The sequence below is a fragment of the Dendrobates tinctorius genome, unplaced genomic scaffold (assembly GCF_039654945.1).
Source record: "Dendrobates tinctorius isolate UK_male_01 unplaced genomic scaffold, ASM3965494v1 ptg000028l, whole genome shotgun sequence".
Lineage (NCBI taxonomy): Eukaryota > Metazoa > Chordata > Amphibia > Anura > Dendrobatidae > Dendrobates > Dendrobates tinctorius.
In genome coordinates, this window is record NW_027361696.1 from 6,822,525 (window position 1) to 6,837,247 (window position 14,723).

Below are 14,723 nucleotides of genomic sequence, written 5' to 3' on the forward strand. Positions count from 1 at the left end.
TGAATGAGAACATCAAAACTTTTTCTCCACTCACGGTTAGTGGTTGGGTGAAGCCATTTACTATCAAACTACTGTGTTTTCTATTTTTAAATCATAATGACAACCCAAAACATCCAAATGACCCTGATCAAAAGTTTACATACCCCATTTCTTAATACCGTGTATTGCCCCCTCTAACATCAATGACAGCTTAAAGTCTTTTGTGGTAGTTGTGGATGAGGTTCTTTATTTTCTCAGATGATAAAACTGCCCACTCTTCTTGGTAAAAAGCCTCCAGAAGCTGTAAATTCCTGGACTGTCTAGCATGAAGTGCATGCTTGAGATCTCTCCAGAGTGGTTCAATGATATTGAGGTCAGGAGACTGAGATGGCCACTCCAGAACCTTCACTTTGTTTTGCTGTAACCAATGACAGGTCAACTTGGACTTATGTTTTGGATCATTGTGATATTGGAATGTCCAAGTACGTCCCATGCACAGCTTCCGGGCTGATTGTAAATTTGCCTCCAGTATTTGCTGATAACATGCTGCATTCATCTTTCCTTCAACTTTGACCAAGTTTTCTTTGCCTTTGTAGCTCACACATCCCCAAAATATCAGCAATCCACCTCCGTGCTTTACAGTAGGAATGGTTTTCCTTATATCATAGACCTTGTTGACCTCTCTCCAAATGTAACGTTTATGGTTGTGACCAAAAAGTTCAATTTTGGTCTCATCACTCCAAATTACCTTGTTCCAGAAGTTTTAAGGCTTGTCTCTGTGCTGTTTTGCATACTGTAGGTTAGATACTTTGTGGTATTTGCGCAGTAATGGCTTTCTTCTGGTGACTCGACCATGCATCCCATTTTTCTTCAAGTTCCTCCTTATTGTGCATCTTGAAACAGTCACACCGCTAGTTTTCAAAGTCCAATATTTCAGCTGATGTTATGTGTGGGTTTTTCTTTGCTTCCCGAACAATTTTCCTGGCAGTTTTGGACAAAATTTTTGTTGTTCTACCTGACCGTGGTTTTGTTTTTACAGAGCCCCTGATTTGTTAATCACAGTTTGAACACAGCTGACTGGCATTATCAATTCCTTGGATATCTTTTGTATCCCTTTCCTGTTTTATACAGTTCAACTACCTTTTCCCATAGATCCGTTGACAATTATTTTGCTTTCCCCATGACTCACAATCCATAAACATCAGTGGCTGGATGAAAGATGCAAGAGTCTGTCTGGATCCCAGAAACTCATTCAGCTTTTATGCACACACACTGATTACAGGCAAACAGGTCACATGTGAGGATGTTACCTTTAGTAGCCATTCAAACCTATTTGTGTCAACTTCCGTGCATGTTATCAGGCCAAAATCATCAGGCTATGTAAACTTTTGATCAGGATCATTTGGATGTTTTGGTTTGTCATTATGATTTAAAGGGAATCTGTCACCAGTTTTTAGCCTATCAACTAAAAATATCATCTAATAGAGTGTGAGCTATACATTCCCCAACTACTTGTGAAACCCCCTGACTCCCCATGAATCTCCCGCACTAATGCTTTTCGGCTTTGCCCGCAGTTGGGAAAAGCATACTGCGCATGCGTGGGAGGCAACTTGAATGCGTATGCACGGGACCTGTACGCGAACAAAGCTATTCACAGAACGGAATGTGTACAGCATGCGGATTTGGAGTGGAGAGAGGGACCAGTACCAATGCTCATTGGACCGGACCGAGGATCTATACATACATCGCTGGAGCAATATAAAAGGTTTTTATGGGGGATTCATGGGGAGTCAGGGGGTTTCACAAGTAGTTGGGGAATGTATAGCTCACACTCTATTAGATGATATTTTTAGTTAATAGGCCAAAAAACTGGTGACAGATTCCTTTTAAAAAGTGAAAACACAGTAGTTTGACAATAAATGGCTTTACCCAACCAATAACCATGAGTGGAGAAAAAGTTTTGGTGTTATCATTCATATTCTACGACAAAAAGCCAAGAAAACTAAAATTCTGCCTGGATATGTAAACTTTAGCACGCAACTGTATTTACCGTATTTTTCGGACTATAAGACGCACCGGACCATAAGACGCACCCCAATTTTCAGTAGGAAAATAGGGGAAAAAAAATAATGTGTCAAATGGGGGTCCGTCTTACAGTCCGAATTCAGCTTACCTGGGAAGGGATCCGGCACAGGTGGAGAAGTAGTCACAGGGGTCATTCAGTGGTCCAGGCTCGTGCTGGGGCAGCTGCGCTGGGGTAGGGGCAACTGTGCTGGGACAGCTGTGCTGGGGCATGGGCAGCAGTGCTGGGGCTCGGGCAGCTGTGCTGAGGCAGGGGCAGCTGTGCTGGGGCAGGGGCAGCTGTGCTGGGGCAGCAGTGCTGGGGCTGGGGCAGCAGTGCTGGGGCTGGGGCAGCTGTGCTGAGGCAGGGGCAGCTGTGCTGGGGCAGCAGTGCTGGCGCAGCTGTGCTGAGGCAGGGGCAGCTGTGCTGGGGCAGGTGGGCTCTGCGGTGGTGGCAGCGGGCGGCGCTCTGCGGTGCGGTGGTGGCAGCGGGCTGTGCTCCGATGCAGGGGCGGCGGCTCCGCCGGCATTTCTTCGCAGCCCGGAGGCCCCCGCACTTCCCTTGCTGGCGGCGGCCAGCAAGGGAAGTGCGGGGGCCTCCGGGCTGCGAAGAAATGCTGGCGGACACGCCGCCCCTGCACCGGAGCACAGCCCACTGCCACCACCGCACCGCAGAGCGCCGCCCGCTGCCACCACCGCACCGCAGAACCCCACCCGCTGCCACCAGCCAGAAGGTTAGTACCGTGTATTGCGACCATAAGACGCACCCCCCACTTTCCCCCAAAATTTTGCGGGAAAAAAGTGCGTCTTATAGTCGGAAAAATACGGTATGTATTCTATGTGTATATATCTATTCTATTCTAACCTGTCAGTGTGATTTTACTGTATGCAGCACATGAATTGCTGGCTTTTCAAAGGAGATCGGTGTGTAAAAATCGGACAGCACTAGCCTGGTCCAAGTGCTGTGCAATTTTTTTCTCGCACCCATAGGCTTGCATTGGCGAGTCTTGGCAGAGTATTGGTGACTATCACAGCATGCTGCAATTTTACACACACGTCAAATATGGCTGAGAAAATAAACGCTGATGTGAGCTGCCCCAATAGATTAACAGTGGTCTGAATGCAATACGGTTTTCTCACATAGCACTCGGCTGTATTCTATGGTAGTGTGACTCTGATGATTGCCATGATGATTGCCCCTGAGGATCACCACACCTGAGTATCAGACCAACCATGATGTTCACCCCCTGATGATCACTGCACCCACCCTAGCATCAGACCAGTGTCAGGATCGGACCTGAGGATGACCGAACATGAAAATCACAATAGCTACAATGACTGTCCCTGAGGATCACAGCAGTCTTGGTGAACACAGCTCAGGATTAGACCAGCCATGATGACTGTCCCTGAGGTGATCCAGCCATGGTGAATTGCAGCAGAGAATCACACTGGCCATGACTGCCCCCAAGGAGTGAAGCTGAGGGGTTTTCAATTGCATTGAGATTGCAAAAACTTCTGATTGTTCTCATATTCTCCATTGACCCACGAATGAAAGTTGTCACCCACGGCATGGGTGGTTGTGTTTCTAGATTCATTGGCCACATAGTGGTCACAGGCGCTGCCTTGAACATGGAGCAATGCTATGGTTTTGGATTATGGTTGTCTCGGGACTTTGACTGCCTCCTTTTTGATGACTTGTTCTGATTCTTGATTTCCTCATACTGAGCAGTAAAGCTGAGACGTGACTGACCACACAGTGACAAAACTTCTGCACAGGCTCATCCACTGACTGAAGAACGTGAGTCACCATTTTAGAGCCAGTAATGAGTGTGACACACACAGAATTATTCAGAAACACAATACAGAACACGTCGCTAAGAAAAGTGTCAAGCATTAACCTTTAAATGTCCAGGACATTGTCCACGATAGCGACACAATGCAAAAGTAGCCTCTGTGGCACTAAAAGCTGGGTCACCATCATCCAGGCCTGAGCCCAGCCCATCCCCCTATAACTCAGTGTCGTGCACGGCTTTACATTTCTCAGAGTTATTTGCCTGTTCCGTTCTCTTCTTCAGACTAACATGGGCGCAGGACACAGAAGTCTAGTTCCTGAGGTTTTCTTTTCAAAGTGCAGTGCTCTCTTGGTAAGGGTACCCCACCTCCAGCAGAGCAGCGCAATTGTCGTCTCTTAAATCCACGACCACAGGTCTTCGAACACCCGGTCCATTCTCCAGTCTCCCATACAGGACATGGGTCACCACAAGTCCTTATTTCAGGTGGACGGAGAGAAGAAGGGCAGTCTGATGCCAGCTGTTCCCAAGGGTCTCGGCATTCCACTAAGCGAATCTGCTGGCCATCACCACAGGAGACGGAGCATGATCCCCAACTACCTGCTGTCCAGTAAGACTGGGACCTGGGTCGGGGCAGTGGGGGTGCGAGAGCAACAAGACTATTGCTTATCACTGGTGCACTTTTACTGTCCTTCTTCTCCCTTGTCATGTAGAAAGAGTATCTCAGCCGTGGAGGCGTCATCTTCCCAACACACAAGACTTCTATAGTCAGCGGCTCATGGATCACGCTGACAGCTTGTAAGGCCTCCACGGCTGTGCCGGTGCCGGTATACTTCAGTAGGCTGCCACGTACCAGGATGTCCCTCTCCACTGCAGACACAATGTAATTCCCATTCAGCAGGTAACGACCTTGTCCATTCTTCACGGCCAGGTAATTATCGTCATTGATGAGACCTTTATATCCGCGTTGTCTCACATCCAAATTACTGGCACCAGCAGGAACTGTGACCACAAAATTATACCCGTGTCTACAGAGAGAAGAAGATGTGGGTTACTGAGGCTCCATACTGTACATTACAAGAACAAAATGCAGATGGAGGGAAACAAAGTAAAGGATCCCTGACCAAACCGGGAAGTGGTGGCACCGATCCCTGAGAGGTTCCCTAAGTGCAGACTCCAAGATGTCGCCTCCAAGATCGAAGATCGGCATTAATATTATGATAACAATATCTTAAAGTGGGGGATACGCCGCCACCTAGAAGTACCTATTTTGCATTTTATATGGTTCCCGGCCCCAGAGTGCATGCCCCTGAATATAAGATCGCAGGTCTTCGCAATCGTGCAGAACAAGGATACTCACATGGGTTTAGTAAAAAGTCCAGAGATCTTCTTGCAGCTCTTATTGTCCCCTCCACATACTCGGCATTTGTCAAATTTCTTTTTGGATCCCAGTTGGCCGTCACATCCAGCTTTAATGCATCTGCCTTGTACGCACACAGAGGTGGAGTCGGGGGCACACGGGGTCCCATCAATGACCTGTGTGGTGGAGGAATCACAGTGTAAGGTGGAGGTGACATTATAGACTCATCTAAGGTCACAATGTGGTTACATGAGATGCCAGCGGATCACACCACAAGGCCCAGGAAATATGTCAGGCATCTACAAAGGATGCCAAAAATTTGCAAAATATTTATGTAAAATACGGTACATTGACAAGAAAGAGCAGCGGAACAGCGCGGTAACACGATGGAACATTTCCCCAGCCAAGCATCAGCATCTTCTCCTGAGCCACGTGCTGGGCTGAACAGATAGCATATAGGGAAACAGTTCTGCCCCCCATATTCAGTGCTGTGCTGCTCTGCCCCAGTACTCAGTGCTGTACACAACTTTACCCCTGTATTTGGTGCTGCTCTTCCCCCATACTCAGTGCTGTACACAGTTCTGCCCCTGTATTTGGTGCTGCTCTCACACAGCTCTGCCCACATAATTTATGCTGCTCTCCCATCTCCCCTTGGTGCTGTACACATATCCCCCTCTCTGTGCTCGGTGCTGCCCTCTACGTCCCCCTCAGGGCTGTATACAGATCTCCAAGTATGAACTAACCTTTGGTGCCAGCACGTAGAAGTAGCCGGTGCCATTGGCTCTGCAGATGAGCTTGCATTTATCCCTCGGTGAAACCCCGGAGTATTTGGGGACCCAACCTACGGTGGACGTCAGGCGATTTGTGCTGTGATTGAAGCCGTTGAAAGCCTCGCACTGCTCTTCCCGGAAACTCCTCCCTGTGACAGAGAACCAAAGTCTCCAGACATCAGATATGACACCAGATAGGCAGAGCTGACATGATATATGCGGTGCTGTGCCCTGACCTCATCATTCATGTCAAGTGTGAACAAATCCCATTGATACTGCAAGATTCCATGTTTGGTATATACTAATTGTTCTTGGTTTCAGCATTAGGCCCTCACCTTTGACTGGTGGGGTACCTCATGATTCAATGTTCAGGCCTAGGCTCCCTCTTCTTAATGTCAGGGTTCAGTCCAGGGCCCCCTCCCCTGTCAGGGTTCCTCAGGGCTCAGTCGTAGATCTCCTCCCCTGTCAGGGTTCCTCAGGGATCGGCATTAGGCCACCTCCTCTTACTTTTGGGCTTCCTCAATGTTCATTCTTATCCACCTCTTCTTACTGTCAAGGTTCAGGAGTAGACCCCATACTCTTACTGTCGGGATTACTCAGGGCTCAGTCCTATGTTCTTTCCTCTTACTGTCAGGGTTTAGTCCTAGGTCCCCTCCTTTTACTGCCAGGGTTCCTCAGTGTTCAACCTTAAGCCACCTTCTCTTACTTTCAGGGTTCAGAACTAGACTCCACCTCTTACTGTCGTGGTTCCTCATGGCTCAGTAATGGGTCCTCTCCTCTTACTGTCGGGGCACCTCAGGACTAGGTCCCCTCCTCTTACTGTCAGGGTTCCTCAGGGCTCAGTCCTAGGCCCTCTCCCATCACTCTCAGTGTTCCTCAGGGCTCAGTCCTAGGTCACCTCCTCTTACTGTCAAGGTTCCTCAGGACTCAGTCTCAGGTCCCCTCATTTTACTATCGGAGTTCCTCAGGATTTCATGTTCAGGCCTAGGTCCTTTCCTCTTACTATTGGAGTTCCTCAGGGTTCAGGCCTAGGTCCTTTCCTCTTACTGTTGGAATTCCTCAGGGCTCAGTCCTAGGTTCTCTCCTCTCACTGTTAGAGTTCCTCAGTGATCATTCCTAGGCTCCCTCCCCTTTCTGTCGGGACTCCTCGGGGCTCAGTCCTAGACCCCCTACTCTTACTATTGAGGTTCCTCATTATTCAGTCCTAGGTCCCTTCCTCTTACTCTTGGAGTTCTTCAGTGCTCAGTCCTAGGTCCTCTCATGTTACTGAGAGGGTTCATCAGTGTTCACTTCTAGGTACCCTCCGCCGGAGGAAGGCTGAACGCCGAAACATGCATTGGGGCAGGCATCATCACCGTCAGGAGGTAAAAACCGATCTCTGCACTACATGTACTATTTATATAAGACTATAGGCCACTAGTATAGGAATCACTGTGCCTCTGTGGCACATTTTCATAGCTATGCAATGTCTTATGAGTGATTACTTGGGTTTTTTTTTGATATGTGCAACCTCTTGTTGTTTTAAATGTGGGTAGTGGTGCCTCATTTTGGGTTTCCCACTTTTTAAACTTAACTTTGTATGTTATGTATGTCTTTTGGCTATCTAATAAAGGTTTATATATTTTTGTGAGTTTTGGGTTCATATGTGTTTTTTTCGGATCTACCCTCCTCTTACTGTCTGGGTTTCTCTGGGTTCAGCCTTAGGCCCCATCCTCTTACAGTCAGGGTACCTCAGTGTTCAGCCTTAGTCCACCTCCTCTTACTGTCAGGGTTCCTCAGGGTTCAGTCCTAGGCCCCCTCCTCTTTTTCTTGGGGTTCTTTGGGGCTCAGTCTGAAACCCCCCTCCTCTTACTGTCAGGGTTCCTCATGGTTCAGTCCTAGGACCCCTCCTCAAACTGTCCGAGTTCCTCAGGGTTCAGCCTTAGGCCCCTTCCTCTTACTATGAGGGTTAACTCCTAGGCCCCGTCCTCATTCTTTTGAGATTCCTCAGGGCTCAGTCCTAGTCCCTCTCCTTTTACTGTCGATGTTCCTCAGGGCTCCGACTTAGGTCCCCTCATCTTACTGTCCGGGTTCCTCAGGATTCAATGTTGAGGCATAAGAACCCTCCTTTTACTTTTGGGGTTCCTCAGGGCTTAGTCCTGAGCCCCATACTTTTACTGTTGGGGTCCTTAGGGTTCAGTCCTAGGTCCTTTCTTCTTCCTACTGTCGAAGTTCCCTAGGGTTCAATCCTAAGTCCCTTCCTCTTACTGTCTGGTTTCCTTAGGGTTCAGTTCTACAGTGCTGTGCAAATTAATTGGGACAAAGCATTCTTTTAAGTAAAATTGTAAGTTGCACAGCACTGTAGGTCCCCTCATCTTACTCTGTGGGTTCCTCAGTGCTCAGTCCTAGTTCCTCTTTTCTTACTGTTCGTGTTCCTCAGGGTTCAGTCCTAGGTTCCCTCCACTTAATTTAGGAGTTTTTCAGGGCTCAGTCCTAAGTCCGTTCCAATTACTGTCAGGGTTCCTCACGGTTCAATCCTAGGCCTCCTCCTCTTACTGTAGGGTTTGCTCAGGGTTCAGTCCTAGGTCTACTCCTCTTTCCTCAGGGTTTATTCCTATGCCCCCTCCTCTTACTGTCGAGCTCCTCAGGATTCAAATTTCAGTCCTCGGTCCTCTTCTCTTACTGTTGGGGTTCAGTCTTAGGCTCCCTCATCATACTGTTGGGTTTCCTCAGGGTCCAGTCCTAGTTCCCCTCCTCTTACTGTCTGGGTTCCTCAGAGTTCAGCCCTAGGTGCCCTCCTCTTAGGGTGGTTTCACATTAGCGCATTTTAAGCGCACGCACGGCCGGGGGTAGCTCCGCCCCCGAGCCGGCTCTCTGCCCGGCGTGCCCGCCCCTTGCTTGTAGCGCCGCCTCCTAGCGCACAGCGGCGCCTGCGATCGGCGCACCCTATCTTTAGCATAGGGTGCGCAGATCGTGCGCAGGCCGTGCGCTAGTTGCGCTTTGACCTGCGCTGCGCACTTTTGACGGTGCGCCGTGCGCGCCAAAATCCGAAAAGTTTGATTTGGGCGCGCACGGCGCACCGTCAAAAGTGCGCAGCGCAGGTCAAAGCGCAACTAGCGCACGGCCTGCGCACGATCTGCGCACCCTATGCTAAAGATAGGGTGCGCCGATCGCAGGCGCCGCTGTGCGCTAGGAGGCGGCGCTACAAGCAAGGGGCGGGCACGCCGGGCAGAGAGCCGGCTCGGGGGTGGAGCTACCCCCGGCCGTGCGTGCGCTTAAAAAGCGCTAATGTGAAACCAGCCTTACTCTCGGGGTTCCTCGGGGTTCAATCCTATGTCTCTTTCTCTTACTATCAGGGTTCCTCAGGGTTCAGCCTTAGTCCCTCTGCTCTTACTGTTGGGGTTCCTCAAGGTTTAGTCCTAGGTCCTTTTACTGTTGTAGTTTCTCAAGGTTTAATCATTTGCCCCCTCCTCTTCCCCTTACTGTTGTGGTTTCTTATGGTTCAATCCTAGACCTCCTCCTCTTACTGTCAGGTTTCCTCAAGGTTCGGTCATAGGTCCCCTCCTCCTCTCTATATACCGCTCCTATTGGACAAATCATTAGCAAATTTTTTTACAGCATCATCTCTATGCTGATGACACCAATTATACAAATCTTCTTCTGACATCACACCTGCATGACTACACAATACCAGTGATTGTCTGTCCGCTGTCTCTAACATCATGTTCTCCCTCAGTCTAAAACTGAATTTCTCATGTTTCCTCCCTCTACCTATAGCTAATATTGCAATTGCCTTTGGTGGTTCAACCAAAACTTCCTAGCAGCATGCTCACTGTCTTAGGGTTCTATTTGACAGAGAATTTTCCTTTATTCCCTGCATCCGACCATCCACACATGTGATATACACGGTGATCTACCCCGGTGTGTCCTCATCATACATGTGATATACACTGTGCTTTTCCCAGGTCTGTCCTCATTATACATGTGATATACATGGTGCTCTACCCCGGTGTGTCCTTATCATACATACTGTATGATATACACTGTGCTCTACCACGGTGTGCCCTCATCATACATGTGATATACACGGCACTCTACCCCGGTGTGCCCTCATCATACATGTGATATACACGGTGCTCTACCCCGTTGTGACCTCATCATACATGTGATATACATGGTGCTCTACCCCAGTGTGTCTTCATTATACATGTGATATACACGGTGCTCTACCCCAGTGTGTCCTCATCATACATGTTATATACACAGTGCCTTACCCCAGTGTGCCCTCATCATACATGTGATATACATGGAGCTCTACCCCGATGTGCCCTCATCATACATGTGATATACATGGCGATCTACCCCGGTGTGTCCTCATCATACATATGATATACATGGCGCACTAGTCCGGTGTGACCTCATCAAACATGTGATATACACGGCGCTCTAACCCGATGTGAGCTCATCAAACGTGATATACACAGCGCTCTACCCCCTGAGTGTCCTCATCATACATGTGATATACATGGTGCACTACTCCGGTGTGACCTCATCAAACATGTGATAGACATGACACTCTACCCCGGTGTGACCTCATCATACATGTGATATACACAGCGCTCTTACCCGATGTGAGCTCATCATACATGTGATATACACGGTGCTCTACCCCGGTGTGTCCTCATCATACATGTGATATATGTGGAGCTTTACCGCGATGTGTCCTCATCATACATGTGATATATACGGTGCTCTACCCCGGTGTGCCCTCATCATACATGTGATATTCACAGTGCTCTCCCTTGGTGTGTCCTCAATCATACATGTTATATACACGGCGCTCTAACCTGGTGTGACCTCATCATACATGTGATATATGTGATATAAGTGGAGCTTTACCCCGGTGTGTCCTCATCATACATGTGACATACACGGTGCTCTACCCCGGTGTGTCCTCATCATACATGTGATATATGTGGTGCTTTACCCTGGTGTGTCCTCATCATACATGTGATATACACGGTGCTCTACCCCGGTGTGCCCTCATCATACATGTGATATTCACAGAGCTCTCCCTTGGTGTGTCCTCATCATATATGTGATATACACAGTGCTCTAACCCGGTGTGTCCTCATCATACATGTGATATACGTGGTGCTCTACCCCAGTGTGTCCTCATCATACATGTGATATACGTGGTGCTCTACCCCGGTGTGTCCTCATCATACATGTGATATACGTGGTGCTCTACCCCAGTGTGTCCTCATCATACATGTGATATACGTGGTGCTCTACCCCGGTGTGTCCTCATCATACATATGAAATACATGGTGCTCTACCCCGGTGTGTCCTCATCATACATGTGACATACAAGGTGCTCTACCCCGGTGTGTCCTCATCTTACATGTGATATATGTGGTGCTTTACCCTGGTGTGTCCTCATCATACATGTGATATACACGGTGCTCTACCCCGGTGTGCCCTCATCATACATGTGATATTCACAGAGCTCTCCCTTGGTGTGTCCTCATCATATATGTGATATACACAGTGCTCTTACCCGGTGTGTCCTCATCATACATGTGATATACGTGGCGCTCTACCCCAGTGTGTCCTCATCATACATGTGATATACGTGGTGCTCTACCCCGGTGTGTCCTCATCATACATATGAAATACATGGTGCTCTACCCAGGTGTGACCTCATCATGCATGTGATATACACGGTGCTCTACCTCGATGTGTCCTCATCATACATGTGATATACGTGGTGCTCTACGCCAGTGTGTCTTCATCATACATGTGATATTCACAGCGCTTTATCTTGGTGTGACCTTATCATACATGTGATATTCACAGAGCTCTACCCCGGTGTTTCCTCATCACACATGTGATACACACGGTGCTCTACCCTGGTGTGTCCTTATCATACATGTGATACACACGGTGCTCTACCCTGGTGTGTCCTCATCATACATGATATACATGGTGCTCTACCCCAATGTGTCCTCATCATACATGTGATATAGATGGTGCTTTACCCCGGTGTGTCCTCATCATACTTGTGATATACATGGAGCTCTACCCAGGTATGTCCTCATCATACATGTGATATACACTGTGCTCTACCCCGGTGTGCCATCATCATACATGTGATATGCACGGCGCTCTGCCCCGGTGTGTCCCCATCATACATGTGATACACAAGGTGCTCTACCCTGGTGTGTCCTCATCATACATGTGATACGCACGGTACTTTACCCTGGTGTGTCCTCATCATACATGATATACATCGTGCTCTACCCCGGTGTGTCCTCATCATACATGTGATATAGATGGTGCTTTACCCCGGTGTGTCCTCATCATACATGTGATATAGACAGTGTTTTACCCCGGTGAGTCCTCATCATACATGTGATATACACTGTGCTCTACCCCAGTGTGCCATCATCATACATGTGGTATACACAGCGCTCTACCCTGGTGTGTCCTCATCATACATGTGATATACACGATGCTCTACCCCTTCGTGTCCTCATCATACATGAGATAAACACGGAGCTCTATCCCAGTGTGTCCTCATCATACATGTGATATACACAGTGCTCTACTCTGGTGTGTTCTCATCATGCATGTGATATTCACAGGGCTCTCCCTTAGTGTGTCGTCATCATACATGTGATATACACTGTGCTCTACCCCTTTGTGTCCTCATCATACATGACATAAACATGGAGCTCTACCCCAGTGTGTCCTCATCATACATGTAGTATACACAGTGCTCTACCCCGGTGTGTCCTCATCATACATGTGATATACACGGCGCTCTACCCCAGTGTGTTCTAATTATACATGGGATATACATGGTGCTCTACCCTGGTGTATCCTCATCATACATGTAATATACTCGGTGCTCTACCCCAGTATGTCCCTATCATACATGTGATATACACGGCGCTCTACCCTGGTGTGTCCTAATCATACATGTGATGTATATGGTGCTCTATCCCACTGTGACCTCTTACCAGTGTCAGGGCAGGGGGTAAGAGAGCATGATCGGTATTTCACTCGTAGACCCTCACAATAGGCTCCTCCATGGGATGGCTCTGGATCGCTGCACTCCCGTTTGGCCAGTTGCACGCCCCCTCCACAGACCCGGGAGCACTGTCCATATGGGCTCCACTTTCCCCATGATCCGTCCACCTTTGGAGAGAGGGAAAGAAAAACTGAACCTCACATGTAGTACAGATTATCAACCCCACACCAACCACATTGTCATCAGAACTCATTGCAAATTTGGATATAATGGGGGATAATTGTGATTCTGCTCAAGTCCACTACAATTGAGTGTTTGTCTCCAGTAGGCGTACATGCTCGAATATGACGCATGACAGAGCGCACGATGACTCCGTCTGCACTGTTATAGTGTATGGTCCTATCGATGCATACGACCGAAACCCGTTTTGTGTTGGGTTCAAATGTAAGCCCCTATGGGAGCCACTGAACGGGTGCCTAAATGTAATGTGAACGCACCCTAAATATTGTGCCTGTTGGTTCAGATTCACACATCCATGATTCACAGACCAGCCGTCAGTCTCCTGAGCTACACCTGACAGTCTTGTATATGCCTATGAGAATGTTTGGCTCAGGTCTGTGAGTCACAGATATGTGAATGTGACTTTATAGAAGGATAATTACACAGCAAAAATGCGGAGCAGATGTGGGACCCAGGGCAAAGGACTGCAGTATATTTCAGGTACAGGACACCGTGTTCTGAGCTGTGCGAATACCTGTGCCCTCAACTCTGCCATACATGGCATCTTCTGTGCCCGACCATATGAGGAAGAAAACGAGGACTCGTCATATAAGCCATCATAGAGAAATCTGCAGAGCTGCAGTCCTGCATAGATGACAGCGCTCACAGAGGATGAGCAGACGTGTGACACGGGTCCTGTCACCGGAATCCTCCAACAGATTTACATATAAAAAATGATGATACCGGCGCGCGCATGTAAATATGTCGGGAGTCCATCGTGTCACCCTCTGAACTATAGAATCTATCTGTTCTGATGTCTGCACCTCTGCTGGAGTGTCTGCGCCTCTGCTGGAGTGTCTGCATCTGTGCTGGGCTGTCTGTGCCTGTGTTGGGCTGTCGGTGCCTGTGTTGGGCTGTCTGCGTCTCTGCTGGGGAGTCCGTGCCACTGTTGGGCTGTCTACGCCTCTGCGGGGAAGTCTGTGCCTCTGTTGGGTTGTTTGCTGCTTCTGGGCTGTGCGCCCCTGTTGGACTGTCTGCATCTGTGCTGGGTTGTCTGTGCCTGTGTTGGGCTTTCTTCACCTCTGCTGGGGTGTCAGTGCCTCTGTTGGGCTGTCCACACCTCTGTTGGGCTTTCTGCTCCTCTGTTGGGGTGTCTGCCCCTCTGCTGGGGAGTCCTCAGCTCTGTTCGACTGTCTGCATCTGTGGTGGGCTGTCTGTGCCTCTGTTGGGCTGTCTGCACCTCAGTACCTCAGTTGGGCTGTCTGCACCTCTGCTAGGGTGTCTGCACCTCTGCGGAGCTGTCTGTGTCTCTGCCGGACTGTCTGATCCTCTGCTGGTGTGTCCGCATCTTTGCTGGGGAGTCTGCACCTCAGTTGGACTGTCTGAGTCTCTGCTCGTCTGTCCGTGCCTCTGCTGGGGTGTCAGCGCCTCTGGTGGGCTGTCCGCACCTCTGTTTGGCTGTCCGTGTCTCTGCTGGGGTGTCTCTGCCTCTTATGAGGTGTCTGCGCCTCTGCTGGGAGGTCGGGCCT

The 14,723-nt window shown here is 49.0% G+C and overlaps 1 protein-coding gene across 1 annotated transcript in view; it reads right to left on the reverse strand.

The window, feature by feature from the left end:
* Positions 1 to 2,768: 2,768 nt before the first annotated feature.
* ADAMTS15 (ADAM metallopeptidase with thrombospondin type 1 motif 15) overlaps positions 2,769 to 14,723 on the reverse strand; it is a 145,765-nt gene continuing 133,810 nt past the window's right edge. The window contains exons 5-8 of the mRNA XM_073570054.1: positions 12,965 to 13,142; positions 5,934 to 6,109; positions 5,191 to 5,366; positions 2,769 to 4,858 (exon numbers count right to left, since the gene is read on the reverse strand). Of these exons, the coding sequence (XP_073426155.1) occupies positions 4,117 to 4,858; positions 5,191 to 5,366; positions 5,934 to 6,109; positions 12,965 to 13,142 (1,272 nt within the window). The 3' untranslated portion in view covers positions 2,769 to 4,116. The remainder of the gene's footprint in view (positions 4,859 to 5,190; positions 5,367 to 5,933; positions 6,110 to 12,964; positions 13,143 to 14,723) is intronic.